Genomic DNA, 26,071 nt, shown 5'->3' with positions numbered 1-26,071 from the left:
GTGTACCGTTCGCGCCATCAGGTATCGTGATCATTGTGAGGTGAGCGCTTCGCGACTTCGTCTGTAAGTGCTTTGGTTTGGCGGCGTGCAAGGCTTGTTGTGTCGTGGTCAGCGGATGTATAGAGAATGTTGGCGATTCGGTAGAAGATTGTGCGCTCAAGCGGCAACACCTATGAGGTGAATGTGAACAAACGCGAACGAAGCGTTACTCGTGACCGAGCTTACTGGCACTCGGAGAAAGCCGCTTCACCATGCGAGTGACAAAGAAGGAAGGAGCGAGGTGGGGCAGGTGAGCCGTGCTTGCCCTCCTGGAGTCGGCCAAGCAGACTACGTTAGTGAATGTAAGAGGTGAAAGCTCGGTCAGGCTGGAACTTGTTGATTGTATTAGTACGTAACTACATGATCGTTATGAGAGCGCGTCTTTCGACATATTGGTTCTTCCGTTACACATGCTCTTTGCCGGTAGGTACTTTGGCCCGTTACCCGAGGCCGAGGAACAGTGCCGACATCTGTTCGAAAATGTCAGTAAACTACGATAAACCGTTGGACGCGTAAACGGGGCTCACCTTTGGATAGTTCGGTGTGCCGAGACCGGTCACAGGGTCCCAACCGGGCTCAGCGCTGAAGCCTGGTGTCCCACAACCCTGATTACCGCCTTCGGTAATGTCGTTCATGACCCAGGGATTAGCGTAAAGCGTTGGGTTGATGAAGCCGACGCTGCTTTTGCCGATATTCAGACGCTCCTGGTTAATCAGTGTGAGAATGCTGCCAAAGGTCGGCGAAGAGGCCGAGGTGCCATAGACGAGCGAAAAGTTGCCATCGATGGCGATGACATAATTTGCACCATTAGCCTACATAGTAAAATGTTAGCACATCAATTCATAGCGAGTAAGGCGGGCAAAGCATACGCTGACGTCTGGGAAGCCTCTCACTTGCCCACTGTTGTTGTATCGGTCCGCACCGTACGGAGGTGGATAGTTTGTCAAGTACCGCTTGACGGCTGCAGCCTGATAGGATGGTATCGGGAAGACGTTGGAGAAGCCGCCACCGGAATAGATGACCGTCTCACAAGCCTCCTCCGGCTGGGTGCTAGTTGTGATATCGGTGTTATTCTTCACCTGAGTGGCTCCTACCGCGGTGACGTATGGGCAGGTGCCGGGGAATGAAGGGTTGAATCGACCATAAGCCGCTCCGGGTGCGGTGTAGTTGGCGTCAGCGCCAGTGCCGTTAATGCACTGTCCGCCGTTGCCTGCAACGCCGTAGTCTCCGGACGAGTACAGGACCGAGACACCCATCATGCCGAGCTTCATGTACTCATTGCATTGGCGCATCTCATAGAAAGGCGTCAAGTCCTGTGGCGTCAAGATCGTCAGCCTTGTACCATTTCATGATGACGAACAGACTGCCTTACATGCTCATTGTAGGCATAACTCGTAGAGATGACCTTAGTAGCAGTATATCCACCGCAATTCTCGGGTCCTGGGACATACTATTAGCGGGAGGCGTTTGAAACAGTAGCTTCAGGCTGAGCTGACCTTGATAACCACCATAAGGATCGGGGTAGATAGCGTCTTGTGTGGGGTCGTCACCACCTTCGTATGTGCAGTAGGAGCCATCTATGGCATCGAGGAAGTTGTTGAACGAAGCACCTTCAACCAGATCGCCAACTTGGTAGAGAGTTACCGGCTGCGGGTATACTAGCGTAATCGCGTACTCGAGATCCAAGTCGCTCTCGCCGTTATAGCCAAATGACATGTTAGTCTGTTGTACCACACCGCCATCAATGCTGTCCAGGATAGGCCGAGTGCCAACGGAACGGGAGCTGAAGTTGCGAAAGAACATGTCCAAGTCAGAAGGCACGTAGGCCTGAGGGGTGTACTCGACGATGCCGTAGCTGTTCTGGGGATTGGCCCCATAGTTGGTTGGAAACTGGTAGAGATACCGCAAGCAGTCCGGAACAATGTACTCGTCGCAAGTGGAGAGGTCAGTGGTGGGCCTGTGCGGCCACGGCAGACGCCAGCCACCTTTCGGCGGGTTCCAATGGCCAGGCCACCCAATGCCGCGACCGGTGCCAGGCCGGTCGCGCTTGGAGACACTGCGTTTGTTGTCTGGCTGACCCAGCTTGGTGTCAAAGTGTAGAGTGGGGGAGACGATGTCGATGTGTTGTCTGAGATGTGAAGGCACGCTATACTCATCGCAGGCGACATGCGGCTGGCCGGAGATGTGCTCGAACACATGGTACTTCGTCTTGAAGAGGTCTTCGGCCTCGTCGACCGTTGCGTCGAAATGCAGCCAGCTCAAACTTTGGGATTGCTTTATGCGCGACTCAGAAATGCCGGCTGAGACGAGCCAAGACTTGACCGCACGGACGCTTTCTTCGCTTGGTGCAAATGCCTCAGCAATCTGTTTGGCTGTCCAGTGCTTCCCATACTTCTCGGAGGAAGGGTGGGAGACTTCGTGCAGCCAGTCCGCTGCCTTGTCAAGATTGCTTTGCGCTAGGCCAATTTTCACCGGCAAAATGGCCCTACGATCGAGCACATCCCGTCTCGTCCAGCCCGCGGGAATTTCGGACCTTCTCTCATGGATGGAATGCGTGGAGGTGAGGGGAGAAGCGAGAGAAGCAGCGGCAAAGGCACCAAATGCAAGCAAGCGAGAGTAAAGCATCTTGATGGAAGCGAGAGATCTTGAGGAGCCTGACGTGCATTGGAAGTGGGAAAGGGAACGCGTTTATGTAGACCTACCTGTGTGCTCCTTTATCAGACTGCGATTCGTCGACAAGGTGATCTCTTCCCGCTTGAGCGCTGGTTCACAGCGAGCGTGTTGTTCGCTTGACCTAGCTTGCATGGTAGTGACGCTCGTGAGAATAATCGATGGCTAACGGTGAACCAGCGTGATCTGCAACTCACCATCATGACTTGCAGTTGGCATAGTGTGCAGGCTCCAAGCCCTGCAGCCACCCCAGCATCGGCGTAGGTAGGCGTCCTCGTACGCAGAAAGCAGGTTCGTCCCTTCCGTCAAGGTTTCATACCTGCCCAATCGAGCAGAGGAGCCGTGTGGGAGGTGTGAGCGACTCCGAACACTATGCACGGGATCAATAGTCCGCTGATTGTGTTGATCGCGTGCACGCATTTATAAGGTGAGGTCCTTCCTTTCCGATTCTAGCGCTACAGGTAAGGTGGACACACGGCGGAGAGATAGTGGGGATCGCCAGCGGCCTGCTTTTCACGACGTGACGCAAGTGCAAGCCAAGGGGCGAACGGCAGGAGAACAAAGAATCTAGCAAGACCGAGCAGGGTGGAAGCCGGTGATAATGAGGCGGTCCGAGGCGTCCATTACACAAAAGATGTCCATAGCAAGAGGTACTTCCCAAACTAGAATGCTGGCATGGGCGGTAAGCCCCGCTGGCTTGCAAGATCGCTTTAGCATCATGATCGGCAAGGACTTCCATCTGGATAGTGCATTTTGAGATAAGAGCTCGCGGTGAACTGGTAAGCGGACTACCACGGCTAGCAGATGCTTGAGGTGAGTAGTCGGTTTTCGGGGGATGTCTGATAAGGCTCCCTACCGTCTGCGAGCAATCAGCGTGTTGCATGTCGATAGGACTTACACCAACCCTGCATTGCAGGACGGCAGGTGTCCCGGGTAACAACCTCGACCCATCAAGTCTCCCCCTACTTAGAAGACGGCGCCATTGCGATATCAGCTTCTGCACCTTGCGGGTGGAGGTGGTGTGAGAAGAGCGCTTCCTTTCCATCTTTCAGCCAGTATCGATCCATGGCAAAAGGCTGGATGCCTAAGGCCTCAACCGCACTTTCACATGCCGCAGCCGAGGTAGGGAGGAGATCACGAGCGTCAATGGTTAGGTAGAGAGAGGCCGTGAGGGCATCTTCTCCCGCCCGGCATGAGTGCGCAACAGAGTCTCTGCACAGTCTACCTCATCTTGCGTGTCCTTGCCGCTGTCTACTGCTAAGAGTCACTTCTGTCGATCACATCCGAAGACGTAGACGATCCCCTGCACGCATAAACGTACGCTGAGACCTGCGCAACATGGACAGCCTTAAACCCCTACAAGAGCAATTAGAAAAGGTTATCCTCGACCCTCGTTACCACGACCCTTTAGTGCTCGTCAAAGCGATCCGCAATGGCCTCGTCTACGGTACCAAAGTCCGCTTCCCCCACGCTCTGGTCATGGTCTTCTTGTTCCGCTCTGGGACGTTACGAGAGAAGCTATGGCTCATTTTCAAGGCGACGCGGCAACACGCCATGAATCTTGCCAAGTTCGCGCTTCTGTACAAGAGCAGCATGCTGGCACTGAAGTCGTTGAACGGCGGCAAAGAGGAAAGCGTGCACACGTTCCTCGCCGGCCTATTCGGCGGTTACTGGGTCTTTGGCCACGGTCGCTCGGCGAGGAGTTCTGTCAATCAACAGATCGTGATATATGTCTTTGCACGGGTGGCGTTAGCACTGGCGAAGTTAGCTGTGCAGCCACCCGGAGACAACAGCTTGATCGGCGGGAGCTACGGCGGGCATGGAGGCAAGGGCTGGCTTGGGCTGAACGAAAAGCAGCTCGACCTCGTGCGGCGGAACAGCTGGCCCGTCTTTGCCTCAGTAAGTTGGGCAAGCGTGATGTGGCTGTTCCGACACTATCCGGAGACGCTCCAGCCCAGTCTGAGGAGCAGTATGACCTATATGTACGTCGGCGCCTTTTCTGTACTTTTCCGTGACTGCTTTCTTGTCGCAAGAGGGCTGACGAGCCTGGTCGCTCTGATAGATACGATAACGCGGAGAAATGGGAAGATGCAAGATCGTTCCTGTGGCATAATAAATGATCGCTTGTACAGCAAGAAAGCATTTGATTGGACGTACGAGGGTGTACATATTGCCGCATTTGGAGCGCCATATACATGCAATAAACAATGCATGGTCGTTCTCGTGCGCTGACTCTTTCCCAGCTTCGCTAACTCCGAACACTGGAGCGACTTGAGGACCTTCGTGTACACTTTCAAAGAGCCTGCTTTGCCAGGCATGCCGGCTAAGGTGGACTGAATGCGCGTCGTATCGCCTTTTCCTACCGGCAGCGCAAATCATCGGTTATAGAGGCAGGACGAATAGACTGTGGGAGGCACACGCCACGCTGCGTAAGGCGGAATTGCACTAGACTCACTGAGTCTGCCGCACTAAGACAATAGACTATGCTAGGGTATATCGCTCGCTTCGCCGTTCACTCCGAGCGCCTTTGATGCTCCAGGTTGTATCTGGGCCCCGCCCGCAGAGCACGGAACACGTATCATTGCTCACAGCATAAAGAACCCAAGAGCAACGCTAAGCAGCGAGCCTGCAGCCAGCACATTGTTGGCCGAAGCCGCAGACGTGCCAGTCTGCGACGACGGGCCACTGCTCGATGTAGCACTGGCCCTTGTCGTGCTAGCGCCTGTTGATGGTGATGAGCCGGGCACCTCAGTGGTAGCGCTCACAAAGGAGGTGGACATCGTACCGTTGGCATTCTGCGCCGAGGCGGAGGCCGCGTTCACACTGTACGATGCGCCCGTAACAGTAGTGGCAACGACAGCTCCACTCTGGCTAACGCCAAACACGCTCTGACTCGACGTCGGCGCGGAGTCGCTAGTGCTGTTTGGCTTCGCAGAGCTTGTTGCCGCAGCTGTAACGGCGACAGAAGTGCCAGAACCGGTCGGGCTTGACGTGCTACCACCGTTGACGATCTTGATGCTTTGCCAGCTGCCGGTTAGGTCGCCGTACTCATACGAACCCGCTGGGTTGTAGTTCTGGATTGCGACGCTTTCAACGTACATGATGTAAGGTGCGCCTTCAAATGTCGTATTGCCACCAGCCCATTCGACAGTCCCCTCGGCCACGCCTGCGCAGCCACCGCACCAGCTACCAAGCTTCAACCGCATTGGCGTTTGAGGGTAGTTGGTACCGCCAACGGTGAGCGGGTCGGTATAGGCTAGCGTACGGACTGTCGTGCCGTCAACGATGAACTCGATCCTGTCGCTCGTCCAGTCCACGGTATATGTATGGAAGTCGTTCTGAGGAGTCGAGACTGGGTAGTAGATCGCTCGATCGTACGCCGTGGTGTTGCCCTTGCCGAAGAAATTGGTCTCGACTTGAGCGGTGTTGCCACCTAGGAACTCCCAATCGATCTCATCGAGGTCGTCCGACTCGAGCACGATTGAGCTGACAATCCCGGTACCTGATGCCGCCTTCATCTTGACGTCAATGCGGCCGAAGAAAATGTAGAAATCAGTCTGGATGGTGGGTGCCTGACCGGCTTGCGAGATGATGAACTCGGCTCCTTGGCTGCCATAGGTGATCGTGGTGCCTCTTGCCGCGCTCCAGGAGGCGTTCGATCCGCTACCTTGAGTGAAATCTGACGCAAACGCGCCAGAGTTGAGTCCATTGTCTGATGGACATGAGTTTTGCGTAGGATTGCAGTCCGTAGATGTTTGTCCCAGTGCAAAAGGCAGTGCAACCGCAAGTGCAGCCGTTGACCTTAGAAGGCGCATGGTTAAGCTTGAAACGGGTAAGGCGTTGGCTAGAACGAAGCTTCAACGGTCGGAGCCTGTCAAGAAAGCTTCTTTGCGCGAGTGGCTTAACAAACACCGTGATGTTGATTTGAATGCAGCATTGTGAGGAAACGAAGTGAAGCGCTTCTGTATGACGGAGGCCACTTAGGACGGTATTTACGGAAGGAATGCAATGGTAGCCCAGTGAGACGCGCAGCGCATGTGTTTCAAGGGCGGGCGCTCAGCCACAAGACTCGTACCTGCAGCGGCCGAAGCCGGCTCAATCAACGAGCAGCAAGCGTTACGCAAGGCTGCTATAAACGGCTACAGAAAAGTGACCATGGTGACGTACCTCGAGGCGACCTTCGACGCCCAGTGGCACAGGGCAACCGACCTATCGCTGCAAGGTCGAAGCGAGGATACCACGCGCAGCTTCTGATGGCATCGACACCTGTCCCTTAGGCTGTATTATCTGATACCGTCATCCATGTCCCAGGAACGTCAGCCACCAGCCTTGCATGGGTACGAAACAAGGGTGAGACGGTCAGCAAATCTCGGCCATCAGGAACGCACCAATTGCTTCGCAGCCTTTGAACGTCACGCTTGAGATGTGCCTACCAGGTCTGCGCTATGTTACTGTGGTTCTCTGGTAACAGAGCGTCTTGTGGTTCAACGGAGGGACTGATCAGCTGGGCAGAGCAGACTTATCGTGCAGGCTACCTTTCTAAGCACGTGTGTGTATTGTGGCGCTCTGTCTCGACCTAGCCTGCTTTTGATATTCCATGGCTGTTGCAGGAAACTGCCCTCCTGCAACTTTACTTGGACTTAGCCGCGAAGTCGTGCTACTCAATGTCAGTCAAGATGCATCCCGCTATGGCAGCTTTGACTCACGTAGTTGTCGAGGGGCGCCTCGTGCGCGATAGTCTCCCACACCCCGTCAATCGCCTTGACGGCCTTGTCGCTTAGTGGACCATTGTTTAGTCCCTGCAGCGTCTGCTCGAGCTGCTCGTAGCTCGACGCGCCGAAGATGATTGCGTCGCCGTGCTCTGCCTTCAATGGCGAGTTGTACTTGACCCAGCGGTACGCCAACTCGGCCCTCGAGCAGCCTTCATCCTTGGCGATCTGCTCCCATTGAGCAAGAGCCTCAAGGTACGCTGGCTTATTATACATCGAACGGTACATCCCGCCCAATGCCTCATTGGAGAAGCGATTGACCCCATCCGTGATCTGTTGCTTTGTCTTGGTCAGGAACCCGCCCGCCATGGGCGAGTAGGCGTAGAATGCAATGCCGAGCTTACGTAGAGTTGGGAAGAGAAGCTCTTCTTGCTTCCGTGCCACAGCTGAGTAGTTGCCTAACAAATGTGTTCAGCAAACAGGAAGAAACCGACGCGGATCGTTTACTCATCTCACCTTGATACACTTTTGGCAACGGGTACCCCTTCTCCTTGCAAATGTCGTACACTTTCTGCACATCCTCGGCTTTGTAGTTGGATAGGCCGAAGCGCTTGAAGAACCCGGACTTATAAACCTCGTTAATACCAGCTAAGGTGTCTTCAAGTGGAGTCTTGTGATCAGGTGCGTGAATGTAGTAGATGTCAACGTTGCAGCCCAGCATCTCCTTGCTGTGCTTCGCCTGAGCGACTACGTTATCTTTGGTGGCACCAATCTCATCGAAGCCGCCCTTCTGTTTAGTGTCAATGGTCAGACGATCCCCAGCTTTAGCCTTGCCGAGTAGCTCTTCGCTCATGCCATATAGGGCAGCGGTGTCGATGGTCTTGCAATCTCCCTTCTCCAGGATGTCGAAGCATTTGTGCAGAGCTTCAACCTCGCCCCAAGTATTGCCTGCATCATCAATGCGTTAGAACGAGTCCCATTCTACTAAGGCTTGTGCCTTAGACCATGCTGAGCTAGTTCTCAAGCATCTCACCAAGACACATCGGCAGAACTCACTACGCAGCATCAGCACAGCACTCATAGACTGGTATTGACCGTCCTCTGCTTACCCTGGGTTGATGCCACCGCCACCGAAGACATTGGCGATACCTGGCATTGTGGTGGTACTGAACTGGAATGCTAGTGTGCGAAAGAACGTAGAGAGATGTCCAACGAAGCAAAACCACGATCAACAGAACGAGACAGTACGAATATTCGGCTGACACCTTGCAGGTTGGTATGTACGGTTATATACAAGATACTTTCGAACTGCCGCACGCGACCACGTAGCGGGGAGAGTCCTAAACGAATGAAGGAAGGCGGGTTTGATGAAGGTTCACGATTAGCAATGCATAAATCCTAAGACCGAGGGTTACAGGCTCCTACAACCGAGATCGCCATGCGGCCACTTTGAGGTATGAGCAACCACGCTGGAGGACAGCGTCACGTTCGAGCTATCAACTGTGTAAGCCTCTGTTCAGCCGGTCAGTATCGCATTGCGATGCATGTCAAGTTCGATCACACGGTAAGGTAAGCATGGGCGTAACTCGGGGTCGCAGCTTCTGCCCCGCGCGCCATGCGTCGCTCCCATTGGTCAGTCACAGCACAGCGCTGCGGTTCGCCCGATCGCAGTGCATTGTTCAGTGCCACGGAGAGACTCTGGGAGCAGAAGACCACGTTCTGAAACGTCACAAACAATCTTCTAGTGGAACGCAAAAATGGCGAGCGGGATGGACCTCTCGGCTCTGGAGAATGATCCGAGACTGTTCCTGTACACCTCCCTCACGGCTGGCTCATCCCATATCATAACCGCTACCTCGCGCCTGGAGACCATCTTGAAAGCGAACAAAATTCCGTTCCAAGCTATCGACATCGCCACGGATGAGAAGGCGAGACGGTTGTGGCAGCGTCGAGCTGGGCAGAGGAAGCTGCCTGGGCTGGTGAAGGAGGGTTATGTCCTTGGTGTATGTGCGTGCTCTGCCTGTGCGATGCTGCTTGCCTCCCTCTCAACTGACCGATTTGAAGGATCTGCAAGAAGTCGAAGACTGGAACGAGTTCGGTGAGCTCAAAGACAACATTGGCTCGGTGCCACAGAACAACGCAGCGCCATCCGGAGGTCAGACGGGTTTCAGTCTTGCGCCCCAATTGCCCGTCAACCCTACTGCTACGGGAGGGAGTATTGTGCCTAGCCAGACCTCTGGCGTGAACAAGTCACCTCATCCGATATTGGACGAGTCGAAGTCAAGGCCACTTTCTGGAGCAGCGGAAACAGCACCACGGCAAGAGCCTAGTGTCCAAAGCATCGATGCTCCGCCCAAGGTAGAGACCATGTCCTCTGCGCCAACTGAAAAGGAGCAGAGCATAAGCGCCGCAAAGGCCGCTCATCCTGCGATCGACCACCTCTCTGCACCCGCCTCTAGGATACATTCAGGCACTGCAACGCCTGTACCTGAACGTGCTACAGGGGCAAAGGAGGAGCCAGAAGACAGTTCCGAACTCAGCGCACTCCCGTCAGCAAAGGAAAGTGCAAAGCACGAAAGCTTAGCCAAGGACGTAGAAGGCTTGCAAGTAGGTGAGGGTGTAAAAACCCAAGAACAGAGCGCAAAGGAAGGTCAAGATGCTACCAAGTCGGTCGAGGACTGATCCTCCAGTGACACGAAAAGTACGAAAGCTCTGAACCACACCGTGTCGCGGGCTAGGACATGATCCAGTGTACAAGTTTGGATCGTACAGGTCACCGCAAGCCGTTCGCTGCCGCTACGAATACGGTCACATGTCGGGTCGGAAACGAGTAGACGCGATTAGCCGAACGTACTGGAGTATTCTTAGCATGGAGTACGAGATGAAACGAAGAGGATGTCTTGGTGAATCATGTCATGACATCTGAGCAGAAACAATTGTGCGCCTTCATTGCCCTCGTAGGTCCGATGTCGTAACGCGTGAGGGATACTAATGATAGCGCTCACCTTCTGCTCAGTCGAATACTCAGCCTCTTTAGCCTACCGCCTTCCGTCGGCGCCAACGAAGAGGCTGTGGACAGTCTTTTGGCGGCTACGCTGGTCACGATTTCACCCTCCTTCTCCCATGGGAGCACGTCCGCTTGCTCTCGTCTAATCAACTTCCCGCCGAGGCCGAGCCGTTCCTTCGGCGTCATTGTCCACTGCACGGACATTTCGCTTGGTGCCACTGAGACAGCATCGCTGTTTGATCGGGGCGGAGACGTTGACAGCCGCGGAGTAGCGGTAACGGTAGAAACGCTTGATGCAGCTGTGGATGGTCGGCTAGGCAACTCTGACGTGTTTTCTGAGAATGTCGGCGAGTCGAGAGTGGGCGTTACGGTAGTGGCAGTGCCGATAGTTATGCTTGTCACCCGGGAAGACATCGACTGCGTTCTCACTAGCGCGGCTGGTAGAGAAGATGAAGTGCTCGTGGCTAGGTTCTGGGCTTGCAGTGGCAGGTGGGTATTTACGAAAGGTGATGTCCGGCCTTTGTCATCGCGCAATGTAGGCTGCAACCAGTCGCTGCCTTCGCTCTCGGTCCGGATGTCCTCATCAATGATAGGTTCGAGCGGCAGATCGGGGTGCGCATTTGCCAAGACGTATTTCGCGACTCTGGGTCGGCTGAAGTTTGGTACAGTATGTGTACCTCCTGATCGTACAGTTCTGAAGGGCTCCGTATCGGTGTCGGTATCGCTATGCCAGAAGGTGACATTCTCGGACTGGGTAACGGCACCGATTGACTTAACGGCGGGCTCATGTTCGGCGACAGTCGTGAATAGGAGATTCTCGTCTGCTGGAGGCGTAAGAGGCGATTGCTCTGCGGGCGAGCTGATATGCTGAGTCGGTTGAGAGACGTCGAGTAACGAAGTCTCGGGAAGCTCTAGCTCCGGTGTCTGCATCAGCGACGACATATCTGGAAGAACGTACGGTGGCGAAGGCGGATGGAGAAAAGTATCGACTCGTTTCTGAGCGCCCAGTATGGCCAGAGCTTTCTCTCGAGCAAGTTCTTGAGGCACCTCGACATCTCTGTTCAGACTCTCTTGCAATGGCGATTGATCCCAACGTGCGACTTCTTTGCCGCACGACAAGGATGATTCTGGGCGATCGTTCGGATGCTGTTGTTGCTGCAAGGATCGCTTGGGCTCGTCGCCGCGTCTGGGGCTATGAGTGGATGACTCTCCGGCATCTTCCGGCAATGACTGCATAGAGCCCGTAACACGCATCGAGCTTCGCATTGATGACCCGGAGGAGGAGGTCGATCTACGCCCCGGCTTGCTCGATAGCGAACCGAACCTTTTGGCGAACTCGTCACCGAAGTCTGCGCGTGTTGTGGAAGTTGTTCGCGTAGTCTGCTTGCTTCCCGTGGAGAAAGTAGAAAGCCGTTTGCTATTTGTTCTCTGCGCACTCGTGCGCTGTGTGTTACCAGGCAAGCCATCCCACTTCGAATTGGTTTTAGGTACGAAGTCTGGCAGTCTTTGAGACGAGACTCCAGCAGGCCTAACCGCTGAGACTCTGCCACCTTTCTGCGCTGCAGCCTTTCTTTGTGCTTCCGCGAACTCTTCCCAAGCGGCAGTCGACGGCTCCTTCAGAGTGAGAAACCCCAGTACTGACGCGGCCTTATTCTTCCGCTTCGAGTCAGCTGCCTTGGTCTTGGCCGGCGCGAAGCTGCTCCGGCGCTGTCTGATCGTATCTAGCGAGTCTTGGGAGTCATGTGACTGATCACTATGTGTCCGCTCCAAGGTTGGCAGGGTTGTGGACACGGAAGAGCAAGACGATGGCGGTGGCCTGACGCCATCGTCACGCCTTAGACGCCCCTTCGGAGACGGACTGCCATCTCCTGCATGCTCGTCCTCGGACACCACGCTGCGTACTGCAAGCTTGGGTATTCTCTTCGGTGTAGAAGTGACGTTAGCTGAGACCAGGTCTGCGGAAGGCATCAGGATGCGCTGATGGTGGAGTCAGCTTGGTTGATTGTGGGGCGTTGATCGGCACGACGCTGATCAGGTTGAACACTTACTGTATGACCGCTGTAGGAAGACGGATGTCGTCGATGATGGGGTCCTAATCCATGCACCTCTTGAGGTCTGATGGTTGCGAGCATCTTTCTGCTCAAAACGCTGGAACTACGCAAAGCTAGTGCGGCGCCCTCTGTGCACTGTCTCGAATGGGCACAGTGGGTTAGAGATAGGCTTTCGTCCTTGTCAGACTAGACGCACGGCTGAAGCCTTAAAGCGCACAGCGACCTGGAGACCGGACCGGACTCGCCGTGGCTTGCGTGAATAGCGGGGCGGCGCTGAAAAGGCTTGCTCGTGGAGCGAGCAATGCAGTGCGACTTGCTGGTTCCTGAAGCGAGAACTGTTGGGCTGTATTAGTAGAGGTGTCTTGTGCTATGGGGCAAATCTGCAGTGGTTCCCACCGACCGTGTCCCGTGAGACGTCGAGCGTCCGCTTCCGCTGCTAATACTCCTTTTGGCGGCCGCTGGAGCTATTGAAGGTTAATACGTCTAGACCGGGCCCGCTCGAAGTCAGTGCCACGTGCGAGAGAAAGGTCGAGTACGGAAGCAGAGATGACACAAAGGTTAGAGGCTTGACAGCGAACGTTCCTTCGACCGACAGACTGACTTAGAGAGAGAGACACATCAACAAACGACGACAGCGACGTGCGACACCATTCCACTGAAGGCATCGGCAGCATGGCTTATTTCTAGTTCACACGGCTCCCTAGACTGAGAGGAGAAAGCGGGGATGGCGTATTTGGCGCAGACGACGCAACGTGAACCAGGTTCCAGATGCAGGAACATTTGCATCTTTGGCCACCGTCTGCGCGACCCTTTGCTTTGCAGGACTCGGATTGTGGAGACGGACTACGCACTGTCGCAACCGGCGCGCCTTCGTTTGGACAAGATTCGTAACCTGTCGCCTGCTTGGGCCTCCTGCATGGCGCCATCACGCAGACATCGCGACACGTGGCGTGCCGAGCTCGCTTGTTCTGCGTCTCACGATGGGCGTCACTGCTGCAGTCTAGCAGTCCGCCGATGAGAGCAGGGAAGACGCTGGAGACGAGCTCCTTGTATAGCAAGCCGCACAGGGCGCGGGATGCCGATTGGAATGTTTCCAAGCGCTGCAATCATGCAGCGCTCGCCGCAATCGATCGCGTGCATTGCGCTTACGGCCACGGCCTTCTTTCTTCGACCTAGCGCAGCGGATCGCGAGCGCGGATGCATAGGATGCAGCCCGTCAAGTCACTAACCGGGCCATTCCCGCTTTCCTGACGAACGCATCTTCCCGAGCCATGTGCGATTCCAACCGCTGACGGCGATCGTTCGTTTGTGTTGCCCTTACTCCGTTACTTGGATTGGTGCAGTGCGACCTGGGTTGTGCTTTTATAAGGACCTAGAAGTGCCATTTCGAAGGGTTTGCCCGGGGGAAAACTCTCAAGGAACATTTCACAGCAGAACGCCGGTCTATTCTACGGCCGTCATAATACAAAGCGCGCCGTAACAGAAGTCACCCGCTTATGATCTTGTCCTAGGGGTATCATCATCTGCGCGAAGTGGAGAGCATCTATAATGCAGCCACATCCCAACGACATCCCGACCCCACGCATTACGCTTCGTAGTGCCGCGGGCCCCTGTTCTCGACAGTACGACGTGTCGCATTGCCGATGGCCACACGGCATCAGCACGCTGAAGCCTTGTGTAACCTAACTTTGACTCCCTCCCCTGGCCACATCGTTAAGCCCAAGCCTTTCGGCATCCTCAGCGCCTGAGCCATCTCGACGGGCTGAATGGCGTCAAATTGCTGCAGCATCCGGACAAGGAGATAGCGTGCTTCAACAAGGGCAAACTGCTGACCAAGACAGATCCGTGGTCCACCCGAGAACTGTGACGGATGATTAGCACATGAAACCTCATTGACGACAACGGAACACTTGCTTACCGGTAAGAACTGCCAAGCAGGCACTTTCTGTTCCCATCGCTCAGGCTTGAACTCGAGCGCATCGTCTCCCCAAAGGTCCTTGCGTCGGTGCATCAGGTATACGGTGAAGAAGACGGCCTGTCCTTTGCGGATGGCAATTGGTGAGAGTTGGTCTGGTCCGCCACCTACAGGCAGAGTAGTGTCTCTAACCGCTACGCGATTATTGAAGGGCACCGTGGCATGTAACCGTAGCACTTCATTGAGGAAGTGCTGTAAGTAACGGCAACCTTTGAGCTGGGCAAAGCTGATGCCCTCGTCGCCTTCGAACTCCTTCTGCACGATGCTGCGAAGCTTGTCATAGATGTCGGGATGGAGTGACAATCGCACAAAGCACCATCCAAGTAAAGCGGCCGTGGTGTCTCTACCGGCGAATAGGATTGACAAAGTTTGATCGCGCAGCTCTTTGCGATCTTGAGTCTGAGTGGCGAGGCGATTAAGTAGTGTCTCCTTCATGGCTTCAGTCTTCCCAGAGCGAACTGACTTGACCGCCGCCTGGACGAAGTACTCCGTAAAGCTTCTGACCCGCGCTATGGCTCTTCGAAAGCCTAAGCTCTCGCCGACTCCGGGAACCCAGAAGAAGGTGCCGAGGCGTATGCGGTTTAGCAAAATCTCGCCGATGGTTTTCAGGTCCTCCTGGAACTGCTCGCCAACCGCATGAGCTGCCGCATCATGCATCGATCCTGCACTTTGCTGAGCGGAGATGGCAATCCTCTGTGCGCCTACGGATTCACCGAACAGAAAATCGCTCGCAGTGTCTAGGGTGAGGTTATAAAACAGAGGGAGGAGGTCGACAGCGCCGGTCCAGCCGTCTGCCTTCGCGGGTCCAATCGCTTCGATAAGTAGCGCCGCGGCCTCGTCTGTGACTTGGAGGTTGTTAATGTTTTCCCGAGAGAACGAAGGCCTAAACAGCGCCCTCGAGTGTTCCCCTTTATGACGGGTTAGCGGACCGAACGGCAAGGATGATTCTCAGACTTTGTAACATACAGAAAGCACCATCGCTTGAGAAGATGCTCTTGCCGATGACAGGAGCGAGTGTCTGATATCGTCGCTGGCCTGTCTCAAAATCCTTGAACTGTGTCGCCAGCATTGCCTGGATGTTCGCCGGGTCGATGGTTCCCATGTTCAGTGATCCATCAAAACCACGAGCCTGGTGAGTATACGCCCTATTGAAGCGTTCTGCTATGATATCGTCCAGAAGGTCTTCCTTGTTCTGGCCCGCCTTCATCATCCGTTGAAGATGTTGCACCCTTCCATACCAAGGAACAGTAAGATCTGTAGCAGATTCGCAGCCATGCTGGGCCTCGAAGGCCCGGAAGCGGCGTTCTCGAACATGGGCAGACACGAAGCGGTAAGCGATACAGACAATCAGCAGGATGGCAAGTTGAATCGCCACCATGATGGTGGCCGTCGCTCGGAATGCGTGTACCACGAAAAGTCTTGATGGAGGTGGAATACAGAAATTGATGAACCTACTATGTCATCTTCTGTTCCTGTTGGCTCTATGCGTGCTGCGGCGCCTTTTATACGTGAAGCAATGAGGAAGTGTTACGACAGGTTGTCATTCATGCACGTGCGGCTCGGTCTCGCACTGTTATCCACGTTGCAGCTAGCGCGACAGTGAACCCTGACTGCGCCGGAAACCGCGGTGCATTTGGCAGCCACGAATACGAGCACATGGTGTTTGGCAGGATCGTACATTCATTCAGATGTGAGTCACTGCTGGTTGCACAATGGGCATGGTGCCGTACGATCCCGAGCGAGTACGTACTGTGACTCGGTCAAACCGCAACCTCTGACAGGACATGTCAGTTCTCGTGAACCGTCCCGCTCTCGTCCGAACTAACAAACTTGAGCAGAGCATAGCTAGGCATACCGATCATGTTTGACTATGTAGTGATGAACAGGAGGGACCCATCTTTGGAATCGATGCTCGGAGCAGTGTGGACATTGGTACTGCCAGCCAGCTACCCTAGCGTCTCATTAAATTCCGTGAGCCGTAGCATTGGCGGACCTCAACCCCCAACAACAGGTGATTGCAGTGGTAGTGCCCTTGCAGGCTTCCTGTCTCGAATAAGCACATTCACTTGTCGCTGATCTCGTCTCGTCTGGTGGCGGCGCAAGTGGGTGACTCTGGACCATCATATGCGTACCCAAGTCGACGTCTAGTCCATGGCCATTACGATCCAACTACAAGCCTTTGAACAAACCTAGTGATCACAGAGAGTGCGGCATGCCCATTGGTTCCTTCGCTGAGCAAGCGTGAGAGTTCATGTTCGCTGTAAATATGAACAAGCGAGCAGCGTGTGGATGTGCCTTCACCATCTTAACGGCAAAATCTACGTCAAGCCCGCGACGCGCTACCGTTCATGTTGTGAAGACTCCGGAATCATCACTTAAAGCTCTTATGCATCAACAACAATTGTGGAACAACAGCCAACTTTCTTCCTGGGAGGCTGTACCTTAGTTCGTTTTTAGAAAAGGTTGCCTTTTTCGAAGGTTGTCTCGAGACGTTGGTCGTCGGATCATGTAGGTCATAACTCTGCCGCTACACACGAGTGTTGGTCGAAGAACGTTGAAAGCAAAACATGTCTTATCTGCGAAACCATCGAGCTTCTGAACAGCAGCAACATCATGTATCAAAACCAATGAAGCCTGTCCACATCACGTAAACGTGGAGCTAGACAGCTTCAAAAGCTTGCATGTCACGTGTGAAAGCACCGTGAAGAGTGGAAAGCCTTCGGACTGGCGGTGACCTCTACTGATAATCTATGTAGAGAACGATTGCTGTAGGAATTTTGACGAATAGTGCTTTGACTGCACCGCGGCTTTCACCTGTCGTGAGATTGGAAGGCAGAGAGTGGCTTGGTCGTTAGCAAACCTTGCAAAATTGGTTCTTCACCTTACGAAAAGTAGATGGTGCTTGTAAGTTAAAACTTTCTCAGTCAGCATGTGTCTTCATACAAATAAAGCGAATCATGTCAACCATAACAAACATCGCGCGCTTTTCGGACGTGACTGCAATCAAAGCCGGTGAACTATGAGACACGAAGAGACGTGTATCTCCAGAAGACGGGGTTTCGGAGTGTCCTTTCCTTGCATCCGCCCAAGCCACCTCCGCAGGAGCGGGGGATCGACCGTGTGGAGCTACAGCGCTAAGGCCCGGCATTGTCCTTGTTTCCTTCTGTCCGCAGGCAGCGCATCGCATTGTTTGCGCGCCTATGCTGGCCTTGCATTGAGTAGGTGTAGAGCTCGTGTTACTCACTTCCCACGCTGCAGTTCAAGGACTTGCCCAGCCTGCTATTCTGGACGAGCTGCTGAGGAAGCTGCCCTTCGAGCACATCAAGCACATCAATTGTCGTCAACCCGGAACCGGAGAGCCGGGCGTCAGGGCGCGCTAAGCAGGTGCTTCGAAAGGTACGGGGCGAGTAGCAGCCAACCGTGAGCGCTGTCGATCTCGAACCAAGCCAGTTACGGGTAGCTTGCAGACGCATTTGCTCGGCAAGCAGCCTTCACGACCGCGCACTTGACCTGAGCACAAGCTCGACGCGGGCTTGGAAAGCTCGTCCGAGCTGATGAGCGGCGTGTCGTCGTCTCCTCTGATCCATGTAGGAGAGGGGTCTGAGTCGTGTCAAACACTGGCCTAGGTTTGTCGGACGCCTGGCGGAGCCGTTGATCGAAATGAGGAGGCGTATACATAGGTTGCTATTCCCAACATTCCTTCCACATCTCTGATCGTCCAGTGCCAATCGCCCAGTTTGAGGTGCTGTGAACTGCTCTGCCGGCTTCCATTCCACGAACGTCAGCCTTCTCTCCAACTGCGCAGTTATGGCAGCAGCGAACTCGGACGCCTATCAGGCAACCCGCAACAACGCGAACTTCGCACCTGGACCGACCGACAATGGGCCGTTGGAGAAAGACTTCTCAAATGGTAAGTTGTTGTAGGGCGACCCTTGTACTGCCGCTGACACGTATTCCAGGCTACCACCTCGACAACAACATGGATGTCGACACCGCCTTGAAAAGGATCCAGACGACCGGCAGTCTCTCAATCTCCCCCGAACTCTTCGAGAAAATCTATCTCTCGCCCCAAAACAGAGTCGCTGGCGAGGTACAAGATGTTCCAAGGACTTGCCCCGAAGTGTTGTGCTAACCTCGTCCTACTTTTCTGCAGCTTCGCAAGACCTTCGGTAACCCTACGCCTCTGTAAGTAGCTGTCCGAAGTTGTTGGAACGAGTCACTACTGACAGAGGATACTTAGCTGTCTTGTTGGCTTCCTGCTTTCCCTGACACCGCTCTCCTGCATCCTCATGGGCTGGCGAGGCGCCGGAGGGTCGGGTGCATCTGATACCGCAATATACTACTTCTTCGGCGGCCTACTTATGATTCTTGGAGCAATCGGCGAAGTAAGTTGAGATCGATGGGATGTAACATGGCTCCTTCGACTGACGCGTCGCAGTGGATCATTGGCAACACCTTCCCGTTCGTGGTCTTCGGCTCGTTCGGCGCGTTCTGGCTCTCGTTCGGTGGTACCCTCACACCCTGGTTTAACGCGTACGGTGCCTTCTCGACAACTGGCGTCCCGGCGCAGGGTCTTGAAGAGCCTGGCTTCTACGCCAGCTTTGGTCAGTATACGACTACGGGATAAGCATGTGAGGATTATGCTAATCCCATGGTACAGCATTCTTCCACGTGTTCATGGGCGTCCTTTGCTTCATCTACATGATCTGCGCCCTTCGCACGAACGTCATCTTCCTTCTTATCTTCGCGTTCTTGGTGCCCGCTTTTGGTTGCCTCGCTGGCGCATACTGGCAGATTGCGAAGGGGAACATGGCCCTTGGGGCCCAGTTGACCGTTGTCGCTGGCGCATTGACGTTCGTCGTTGACCTGCTCGGTTGGTGGATTTTTGCAGCCATCATGCTGGCAGCACTCGACTTCCCCTTCCAAATCCCAGGTAGGTGTTGCGTCTGCTTGCAATGCTGCCTACTGCTGACACACAGTAGTCTTCGACATCTCTCACATCATCAAGGGTGCAAGCGAGAGGCAGAAAATGAAGGAGGAGCGCATGGGCGCCGGCGACGCCTAAAGCTACTTAGCGAAACCAACTGGTTGCTGGGAGGTGGCAATGGGAGTGAATATTCGGCGTTCGCGGTAGCGCCAGCGGACCAGCTGTATTCATCGAACGTATTCAAGTATTGTATGTACGTTAGTACTATATCTTCTGATCGATCGGGTGGAAGACTCCGTACGCGAGATGTCTTTGGTGATGGTGCTTCTTCTTGATCACTTGTGCTAACTGATCGCCGGGCCGCTGAAAGTGGTCCAGAACGACTTCAGGCCACAGTTCTGAGTATAGCAGTCACTTGCTCCGCCTTAAGCAGAGGTATGGGATTAGTTGCGGCCCATATTCTTCCAGCGTCCCTTCGGAAAGCGACGGTATGATCTGAGGGGAGACATTCAGCTCCCTCAGACTACGTGGCAATGCAAGAGCGCGAATCACGGCGTCGAGCACGTCGCCCAGGTCTGCCGAGTCTTGCCTCAAACCGGCCGCCTGCAGTGCAGCGGTGACTTCGGGCTCAGCCCACAGTACATCCCGAATATGCTCCTGCCGTCGCGCAATGTCAGGGTTGTTCCGGCCGTGCTGCATGTTATATTTCATAACCGCTGGACACATGATACAGCTCGTAACGCCGTGCGGCACACCGAGTGGTCCTTATGAATTAGGTTTCAGGTCTCCTACGTAGTCAGGATATGATTCAGCTTACCGAGTTGATGTCCAATCGCATGACTACCGCCGATGGGCACACCAGCACGGATACTGCCCATAGCTAGGTTAACACCTTGTTGACACTTGCGCCTCGCATCAAGATCGCCCGGGTGCCCTTTCGTCCTCAGTAGGCCTGGAACGAGGAGCCGCAGGCCTTGTTCAGCGTTTGCGTCAGCCTGCTGTGTGCTGTGCAAAGAGCATAAGGCCTCCACACAGTGATCAATACAGTACGTACTCCAGTACTCAGCCAGTGATATGCTGGTGTAGTCGTGCAAAGGTCCGGATCCAGTATGATGAGCTTCACCCCCATCCCAGAGCGCAGGAAGCCATGCTTGTGGTGCGTGGAATCATCAGTGCCTCCTGCAAGACTAAAGTACTAGCAGACCGAAGCATCAGTATCTGCAAGATCATAGCAGCCCATGACTACGAGACCAACCTCTCCGCCGGATAGAGTTGTCGGAATAGTGATCAACGGCACCGATGGCTCTTTGACGGACTTAGGGCAGTCTTCGCCCCCCACAGCATACTTCGCCAGCTCCTCCATGCTATCAATATCGTTTGCGAGGTACTAATCAGCCCGTCAATTACTATGCGTCCAAGTAAGAATGCTCGCCTACGAATCGCATACGAGTGCCACAATCTTGCATCCATCTGTGATCGATCCAGCCCCGAGTGCCAACAGGCAATCAGCGCTATTCTCCCGACACTTCGCCGTGATCTCAAGAATCTCCGCGAACGGCGTATGCGGCGTTATGCCTTTGGTAATGCCACAAATCGCGTCTTCACCGACAGCGGTAACTAGTCGATCAAGCCGATCCGTGCTCACAGCCAGGGATGTCGAAGATACAACGTACACTCGCAATACATGGAGAGTACTTCTGATATGTTTTGCAGCAGCCTCTTGGTAGGGCAGACCGTAGGAGACATAAGGGGTTGGCAGCTTGAGGCTAGAGATGGAGATGCCTGCGAGATGCGCACCAGGTGGAGTGTCAAAAGCCGGTCGGTACGTCTCTTGTATGCCCATGGCTGTCTCGTGACGGCGTATCTCTGGCTAGCGATATCAGGTTACGGATCCCTAAAGGTTGTACTTAGTCCTATTAAAGGAAGTGGTTTGATCTTGACACCCTGAGCTCGTCACAACCCCGCACCAATGCATGATGTTGTTGGGACTATCGTTCTACAAGCTTCCAGTGCTAGCAGTCGGATAGAGTGCTCGATAGTTGTAGAGCGAAGTAGGACGCCAAACAACACCTGCAAGTTTTGTTGCTGCAGGCACAGCTGTCAGGTTTTGAGATGAGAAACTGACGCCGTTAGCGTTTAACACTCATCCCATTGACTGTTATCACATTCGTCCATGAACCAACGAAGCAGGTAATGGGAAGTCTGTGGGAGTGGTTTCGACTGTCCAAGATGGAGTTCCCATGAAAAACATAGGGGCGCTCCGTGCGCCTCTGCCGATAAAGATGTCAGAGGCGATCAGTAATCGGCGTCTTATCGTCCGTATAGCTACAGATGCAATCCTTCCAGTTCACGCATCCTTTTGGCATCTTCAAACACTGTTCCTTTCAACGCACGAGGTTGCCGTTACTGGCACGCGCAGCGGCTCTCGCGACCTACGCATGCCAGACCTCTGTTTGCGAAGGACCCTCTACTCTTTGCGTCCATCGAAATGACAGCATTGCGCGACATGAGGATTCACGAACTTACGATGGAGCATTGAAGGCGCGTGGGAGGAGTGTCGCCAACTCTGACACTCATTGATGGCCGGGGCGGCCGGGACTTCATGGTTCGAAACCTTACCTTGACCGACGCTCTGGGAATAAGCTGGCTACATGAATGTAAGTGACAAAAACGGGAAACCTCTCCGAGTCTCTGCATCTTCCCTCGCTTTTCGTTCCCTGTTTGTGAATGTACGTCTGTTTAGTCATGCCTCAGATCACTCTCTACTTCCTGCAAGCGTCACGGTCAATCCGAATTGCATGGCTGCTTGAGGAGCTTGGACTTAACTACGAGGTCAAATTTGCGAATAGAGACAACCAAAAGGCACCGCAATGGCTCAAGGACGAAGCCGGCGGGCTTGGCAAGTTCCCGGCAATGAGGGATGGCGATGTCATGCTCTACGAGAGCGGCAACATCACAGAGTAAGCGAGAGCACTATATTCGGCACTGCCCATTGCGACTAAGTCGCTAAAGATATATCTGCGATACATACGACAAGCAACATCGCCTGCTTCCTGCGGCAGGCGATTCTAAGCGATACGCCGTGCTGCAATGGGTCCATGCTGCCGAGGCCACCTTTATGCTGCATGGCCTTGCCGTGCTATACTGCCGCTGGTTTCAAGTGGGTGGGGACGTTGCGAAGTCCGAAGAGAAAATCAGCGTCAACCCAGAGAAAGACTTGGATTATCTGGAAGCCGAGCTTGGTAAGAGCAATGGCAAATTCTTAGTTGGCGACACGGTGACGGCTGCAGACACCATGATGGAGTTTAGTGTGGACTTCATGTTTGCCAGAGAACTGGGCACGAAGGGCAAGCATTGGAAGAAAGTGGAAGCCTACCTTAAACACTGCCAGGCTACGGAGAGTTGGAAGAAGGCGCAAAAGAAGACTGGGCATCAACTGTAGGCCGAGACACCAATAGTAGCTGTATATTCCCAAGCCAGCTGTGAATTGTGTAGAGTCGTTTATTGCCAAGCACGATTAGCGTTTCCTTCCGATCTTACGATGCGTAGTTCTGCTTCTCGTGCTCCATGATCGCCTCCACTTTCTTCGCGCTCGCGCTATTAGGGTCAAACTTGTACCCTACCCACTCCTTTGCCAACCTTCTGGCAAGCTCAATGCCAACCACGCGCTCGCCCATGCAAAGTACTTGCGCATCATTGCTTAAGATCGCCCGCTCAACGCTGAAGCTGTCATGAGCCGTCACAGCTCTGATACCTGGTACCTTGTTCGCGCTGATGGCAACACCGAGTCCGGTGCCGCAAATCAACAATGCGCGGTCGACCTCACCGTTCTTTATGAGCTTGGCCGCGTCTACCGCAGGGTGAGGGTATGCAGTCTTGTCCGAGCTATCGTTGACGCCGACATCGATGACTTTGGCGACTCGAGGGTCGGCCTCGAGATCGGCCTTGATCTTGTTCTTGTAGCCGCATCCAGCATCGTCGGCGCCCATAGCGATGCGAAGCCCGCCGCCTTGCGAGCCATTTGTTGCCATCTTGTGCTGACTCCGACTGGAGAACTAGTTCTGGCTAGAGTTGTATCCCACTGTCGCCGAGTTAACCGTTTGCGTTGATGGTTGTATTATCGCTGAGTATGGCACAGAACTCAACGTCAAGCTTGAACGGTTGGTGACTTTATCTCTGCCCGTACGCGACAAGTCGTGGTCGTCAAATGAAGAAGGAAATCGTATTCTCCTACCGAACGACAATTTGTCCGCTGTTAAGCCACACAGATTATTCAACGAGCCGATGGCGGCTGATCTCCTAGCGGTGGACTCGTGCATGAGGGGTCGAGCTTCGATTGGCGGGGCTTTCTTGCAACTCGTTTCAACAGCCCGGCTTTCCCACATGGGGAAGTACTGGCGAATCTAGAAGGAGCAACCCCGGACCAACCGCGAGACGGGGCTGTTTGCTCCATCACGTCCACTTTCCATTGCTCACGCTCTTCCGCCTCGTGGCACCGCAATTGACCTGAAATGCCTCGTACGCTGCAAGCATGAGCACTTGATGTTGAATCGAAAGAACTGTTGACAAGGCGTAGAGCGCTCAGTGTCTCACAGCGTTGGCGCAGCATTCCATCAGTCTGGCCTCTTCCCATCTGCCCAGCTCGGAACGACACTTTTACACACCCCTACATAATCCTGCCACCTCTGTTTGTCGTCGACGACACCTTCCCCTGTCCAGAACATTGTCCAGCCACTTCCTGGAATTTTCCAGCTACCTGCTGCACGCTCAAAGTACCATTTGTTAACGGGATTGTTATCTCGACTTCGCCAGCATACTCCGTTCGGAAAGCAAGTTCGAACCATGGACTGGAACAGTATATCTGCAACGCCGGATGATCCCTGCGATGTTTGCAGGACTGCAAACTTGTCCAAGTAAGGCACTAGACGCTGCCCTGTGGAGGACGCTGGTGGTCGTTCCCACGTGAAGATGGCGCCGCCTTCGTACTCCCCTGCTACAATAAGGCCTGCTGTGCGTTGCCGAACGCGATCAATATAGTGCTTGACATTTAGTCTGCGCCGGAAAGAATCTTCTATCAGATGTACTAGACGAGGAAAGTCAACCCTGGGGTCTCGATCTAGCTCGAAGGATGAATGGCCATGAGGTGGCGCTGTCCACCCATCAACACGATCGGCTGCTGGTATGATCGCAACTGGCATGCCAGTCTTTACGAGTGTTGCTGCTGTAGGTGCGGCTGGGGCGCCCTCACCAGCAATTCCAGCGGTTGTGGTGAGCCGCGCGGTAGGAAGCGATGAAGAAACCATAGGCTTGTTGGTCAATAAATTGTGGATGAGCGTATTCTTCTGGCGCCGTGTGCCGGCACCAATGGCAGCTTCTGCTGCGTCAGTAGCCTGCGACGAGGCGGCAGCCTCGTGAGGAGAGATGATCAGCGCCGAGGACGCAGATGGCAGCATGGCAAGGCACCTCTTCAGCATGCGCAAGTTCGCCTTGTGCTGATCATACATGTTAGGACTGCTGATGCCATCCGCCCAAGTTTCGTAATCCGCGAGCTCCTTCTGAATGTCATTGTACTCCTGCTCGAGGTTGATGAATACATGAGCATTATCGCTACGAACCTTGCTCGGCACTCCGCCTGCGGCATCGAGAAGAATGATGCGGTCAATTGAGGCTTCAGTGTCAGCCTGGCGACCCTCGGTGTGACCAGCACCTTTCCCACCAGCTATACCTTCGGTCAATGCAGCCATAACGTCCGCCACGTCCACTTTGGTAAGTTGTCCGCTTGGAGTGTGAGCCAAACCCGGTACAATTGGAATTACACCGCGCTTCAGAGGCTCCATGATCAATTGTGGTAAGACCAGCTTTGTCGAACCTTTTTCGGTCGTCTCCAGCGCGCCGGTCACAAAGCGGGAAGCCTCGCGGCTGTGCTTCTTGATAGCGGCCAGCAGACGCTCGGCTTGCGCTGCAAGGGTCTTTCTCTGCTCTCGTGCGCCCATATATGTGCCTTCGCTGCCAAGCTCAAGGACTAGAACAATTCTGGTGTCAAGCTTAACAAGCTGCGAAAGCGTAGTAGCTACCCCATCCAGAACAGGGTCACTCAACGTCTGTGGTGCTCTCAAACAGACAATGGCAACGTGCAATGCTTGCTGATTAGGCACAGTATTCTGCCTCAGCTTTTCGCTGCGCTCAAAGACCGGAGTCTCTGCAATGGCACGAGCTGGGGCGTAAAGACCTCCGAGGTTGACGCCTAAGCGATCAAGGCTTGCCTGCTGGCGCCGCAGGATAGATGGCTCCTCGACCGAACTGTTCGCACCTTCTGTTTTGCCTGTATGAGGTGTCTTGACCCGTTTAAAGCGGGAGAGATATTGCTTGGCATCACGCTTCGTTGCATTCGCGCTTAGGACGTCCATAAACAGTTCACGCTGTGTGGAATGCTCATCCTGAGACCTCACCGGTTTCCCGATCGTTGGTGAGACCACGGCTGCTGTACTCGAGGCATGTTGTCGTTTCAACGTAGAAACAATGCGCTTATGACTCCCGGATACGCTTGCCTTTCCAGACGCCCACATATAGGTAGTCATTTTCCATAGTAAGAAAAAGGATCAACAACAGCAATAGGCTTCGAAGCTCATAGCGGAATAGAGTAGACCATCATTTCATCTTCACCCTTATTGGGCTCAGCCACAAATGCGTCGG

At 54.2% G+C, this 26,071-nt stretch overlaps 15 protein-coding genes across 15 annotated transcripts; 6 read left to right on the top strand and 9 right to left on the bottom strand.

Annotated features, from left to right (window-relative positions):
* Positions 1–364: 364 nt before the first annotated feature.
* On the bottom strand, positions 365–2,847 carry BAUCODRAFT_113640 (uncharacterized protein). Its single transcript, XM_007681355.1, has 5 exons — positions 1,536–2,847; positions 1,412–1,479; positions 909–1,352; positions 567–851; positions 365–509 (listed from the first exon to the last, which is right to left on the bottom strand). The coding sequence occupies exons 1-5, from the start codon at positions 2,662–2,664 to the stop codon at positions 480–482; spliced, it is 1,956 nt and encodes a 651-aa protein (XP_007679545.1). The 5' UTR covers positions 2,665–2,847; the 3' UTR covers positions 365–479.
* A 110-nt stretch (positions 2,848–2,957) lies between these two features.
* BAUCODRAFT_37064 (uncharacterized protein) lies at positions 2,958–3,667 on the top strand. The gene has a single exon (XM_007681043.1). It carries the CDS (start codon positions 3,311–3,313, stop codon positions 3,464–3,466), a length of 156 nt encoding a protein of 51 aa, XP_007679233.1. The 5' UTR covers positions 2,958–3,310; the 3' UTR covers positions 3,467–3,667.
* A 380-nt stretch (positions 3,668–4,047) lies between these two features.
* On the top strand, positions 4,048–4,829 carry BAUCODRAFT_75986 (uncharacterized protein; the record flags this gene model as incomplete). The annotated part of the gene is made up of 2 exons (XM_007681186.1): positions 4,048–4,691; positions 4,772–4,829. 2 exons carry the CDS (start codon positions 4,048–4,050, stop codon positions 4,827–4,829), a joined length of 702 nt encoding a protein of 233 aa, XP_007679376.1.
* Positions 4,830–5,294: 465 nt separating this feature from the next.
* BAUCODRAFT_76483 (glycoside hydrolase family 16 protein) lies at positions 5,295–6,524 on the bottom strand (the record flags this gene model as incomplete). Its single annotated transcript, XM_007681216.1, has 2 exons — positions 5,295–5,636; positions 5,718–6,524. The coding sequence occupies 2 exons, from the start codon at positions 6,522–6,524 to the stop codon at positions 5,295–5,297; spliced, it is 1,149 nt and encodes a 382-aa protein (XP_007679406.1).
* Positions 6,525–7,339: 815 nt separating this feature from the next.
* Positions 7,340–8,574, bottom strand: BAUCODRAFT_26667 (uncharacterized protein; the record flags this gene model as incomplete). Its single annotated transcript, XM_007680958.1, has 5 exons — positions 7,340–7,366; positions 7,416–7,876; positions 7,935–8,366; positions 8,460–8,473; positions 8,528–8,574. The coding sequence occupies 5 exons, from the start codon at positions 8,572–8,574 to the stop codon at positions 7,340–7,342; spliced, it is 981 nt and encodes a 326-aa protein (XP_007679148.1).
* Positions 8,575–8,892: 318 nt separating this feature from the next.
* BAUCODRAFT_37058 (uncharacterized protein) lies at positions 8,893–9,569 on the top strand (the record flags this gene model as incomplete). The annotated part of the gene is made up of 2 exons (XM_007681042.1): positions 8,893–9,425; positions 9,483–9,569. A coding segment is annotated over exon 1 (249 nt), but the record flags the coding sequence as incomplete, so codon positions are not given.
* Positions 9,570–10,259: 690 nt separating this feature from the next.
* Positions 10,260–12,911, bottom strand: BAUCODRAFT_238257 (uncharacterized protein). Its single transcript, XM_007681354.1, has 3 exons — positions 12,877–12,911; positions 12,474–12,811; positions 10,260–12,345 (listed from the first exon to the last, which is right to left on the bottom strand). Exons 2-3 carry the CDS (start codon positions 12,555–12,557, stop codon positions 10,420–10,422), a joined length of 2,010 nt encoding a protein of 669 aa, XP_007679544.1. The 5' UTR covers positions 12,558–12,811; positions 12,877–12,911; the 3' UTR covers positions 10,260–10,419.
* Positions 12,912–13,762: 851 nt separating this feature from the next.
* BAUCODRAFT_37054 (uncharacterized protein) lies at positions 13,763–15,049 on the bottom strand. The gene is made up of 2 exons (XM_007681041.1): positions 14,395–15,049; positions 13,763–14,337 (listed from the first exon to the last, which is right to left on the bottom strand). Exons 1-2 carry the CDS (start codon positions 14,884–14,886, stop codon positions 14,134–14,136), a joined length of 696 nt encoding a protein of 231 aa, XP_007679231.1. The 5' UTR covers positions 14,887–15,049; the 3' UTR covers positions 13,763–14,133.
* Positions 15,050–15,235: 186 nt separating this feature from the next.
* BAUCODRAFT_238317 (uncharacterized protein) lies at positions 15,236–15,967 on the bottom strand. The gene has a single exon (XM_007681353.1). It carries the CDS (start codon positions 15,827–15,829, stop codon positions 15,362–15,364), a length of 468 nt encoding a protein of 155 aa, XP_007679543.1. The 5' UTR covers positions 15,830–15,967; the 3' UTR covers positions 15,236–15,361.
* Positions 15,968–17,292: 1,325 nt separating this feature from the next.
* BAUCODRAFT_238033 (uncharacterized protein) lies at positions 17,293–18,067 on the top strand. Its single transcript, XM_007681352.1, has one exon. The coding sequence runs from the start codon at positions 17,471–17,473 to the stop codon at positions 17,873–17,875; it is 405 nt and encodes a 134-aa protein (XP_007679542.1). The 5' UTR covers positions 17,293–17,470; the 3' UTR covers positions 17,876–18,067.
* Positions 18,068–18,258: 191 nt separating this feature from the next.
* BAUCODRAFT_133301 (uncharacterized protein) lies at positions 18,259–19,615 on the top strand (the record flags this gene model as incomplete). Its single annotated transcript, XM_007681351.1, has 7 exons — positions 18,259–18,361; positions 18,411–18,541; positions 18,605–18,636; positions 18,692–18,836; positions 18,890–19,055; positions 19,112–19,384; positions 19,434–19,615. 7 exons carry the CDS (start codon positions 18,259–18,261, stop codon positions 19,514–19,516), a joined length of 933 nt encoding a protein of 310 aa, XP_007679541.1. The 3' UTR covers positions 19,517–19,615.
* Positions 19,616–19,751: 136 nt separating this feature from the next.
* On the bottom strand, positions 19,752–21,221 carry BAUCODRAFT_568205 (uncharacterized protein; the record flags this gene model as incomplete). Its single annotated transcript, XM_007681350.1, has 5 exons — positions 19,752–20,142; positions 20,196–20,403; positions 20,433–20,573; positions 20,634–20,765; positions 20,826–21,221. The coding sequence occupies 5 exons, from the start codon at positions 21,219–21,221 to the stop codon at positions 19,790–19,792; spliced, it is 1,230 nt and encodes a 409-aa protein (XP_007679540.1). The 3' UTR covers positions 19,752–19,789.
* A 902-nt stretch (positions 21,222–22,123) lies between these two features.
* Positions 22,124–22,820, top strand: BAUCODRAFT_125231 (uncharacterized protein; the record flags this gene model as incomplete). Its single annotated transcript, XM_007681349.1, has 2 exons — positions 22,124–22,325; positions 22,441–22,820. 2 exons carry the CDS (start codon positions 22,124–22,126, stop codon positions 22,818–22,820), a joined length of 582 nt encoding a protein of 193 aa, XP_007679539.1.
* A 94-nt stretch (positions 22,821–22,914) lies between these two features.
* BAUCODRAFT_76570 (uncharacterized protein) lies at positions 22,915–23,409 on the bottom strand (the record flags this gene model as incomplete). The annotated part of the gene is made up of 1 exon (XM_007681225.1): positions 22,915–23,409. One exon carries the CDS (start codon positions 23,407–23,409, stop codon positions 22,915–22,917), a length of 495 nt encoding a protein of 164 aa, XP_007679415.1.
* Positions 23,410–23,991: 582 nt separating this feature from the next.
* BAUCODRAFT_76280 (uncharacterized protein) lies at positions 23,992–25,785 on the bottom strand (the record flags this gene model as incomplete). The annotated part of the gene is made up of 1 exon (XM_007681203.1): positions 23,992–25,785. One exon carries the CDS (start codon positions 25,783–25,785, stop codon positions 23,992–23,994), a length of 1,794 nt encoding a protein of 597 aa, XP_007679393.1.
* Positions 25,786–26,071: the final 286 nt, after the last annotated feature.

This window comes from Baudoinia panamericana, assembly GCF_000338955.1.
Source record: "Baudoinia panamericana UAMH 10762 unplaced genomic scaffold BAUCOscaffold_11, whole genome shotgun sequence".
Taxonomy (NCBI): Eukaryota; Fungi; Ascomycota; class Dothideomycetes; order Mycosphaerellales; family Teratosphaeriaceae; genus Baudoinia; species Baudoinia panamericana.
This window is presented reverse-complemented; position numbering and strand designations above follow the sequence as displayed.

Excerpts from the sequence above, each read along its gene's own strand:
- BAUCODRAFT_238033 (XM_007681352.1), top strand. The coding sequence starts at position 17,471 with ATGAGACACGAAGAGACGTGTATCTCCAGAAGACGGGGTTTCGGAGTG.
- BAUCODRAFT_37064 (XM_007681043.1), top strand. The coding sequence starts at position 3,311 with ATGAGGCGGTCCGAGGCGTCCATTACACAAAAGATGTCCATAGCAAGA.
- BAUCODRAFT_113640 (XM_007681355.1), bottom strand. The coding sequence starts at position 2,664 with ATGCTTTACTCTCGCTTGCTTGCATTTGGTGCCTTTGCCGCTGCTTCT. Across the intron at positions 1,353-1,411 it reads GTTATGCCTACAATGAGCAT|GACTTGACGCCTTTCTATGA; the intron begins GTAAGGCAGTCT and ends TTGACGCCACAG. Across the intron at positions 852-908 it reads GAGGCTTCCCAGACGTCAGC|GCTAATGGTGCAAATTATGT; the intron begins GTATGCTTTGCC and ends TTTACTATGTAG.
- BAUCODRAFT_238317 (XM_007681353.1), bottom strand. The coding sequence starts at position 15,829 with ATGGTGGCGATTCAACTTGCCATCCTGCTGATTGTCTGTATCGCTTAC.
- BAUCODRAFT_37054 (XM_007681041.1), bottom strand. The coding sequence starts at position 14,886 with ATGAAGGAGACACTACTTAATCGCCTCGCCACTCAGACTCAAGATCGC. Across the intron at positions 14,338-14,394 it reads CTGCTTGGCAGTTCTTACCG|TTCTCGGGTGGACCACGGAT; the intron begins GTAAGCAAGTGT and ends CATCCGTCACAG.
- BAUCODRAFT_238257 (XM_007681354.1), bottom strand. The coding sequence starts at position 12,557 with ATGCTCGCAACCATCAGACCTCAAGAGGTGCATGGATTAGGACCCCAT. Across the intron at positions 12,346-12,473 it reads CTTCCTACAGCGGTCATACA|AGAATACCCAAGCTTGCAGT; the intron begins GTAAGTGTTCAA and ends TCTACACCGAAG.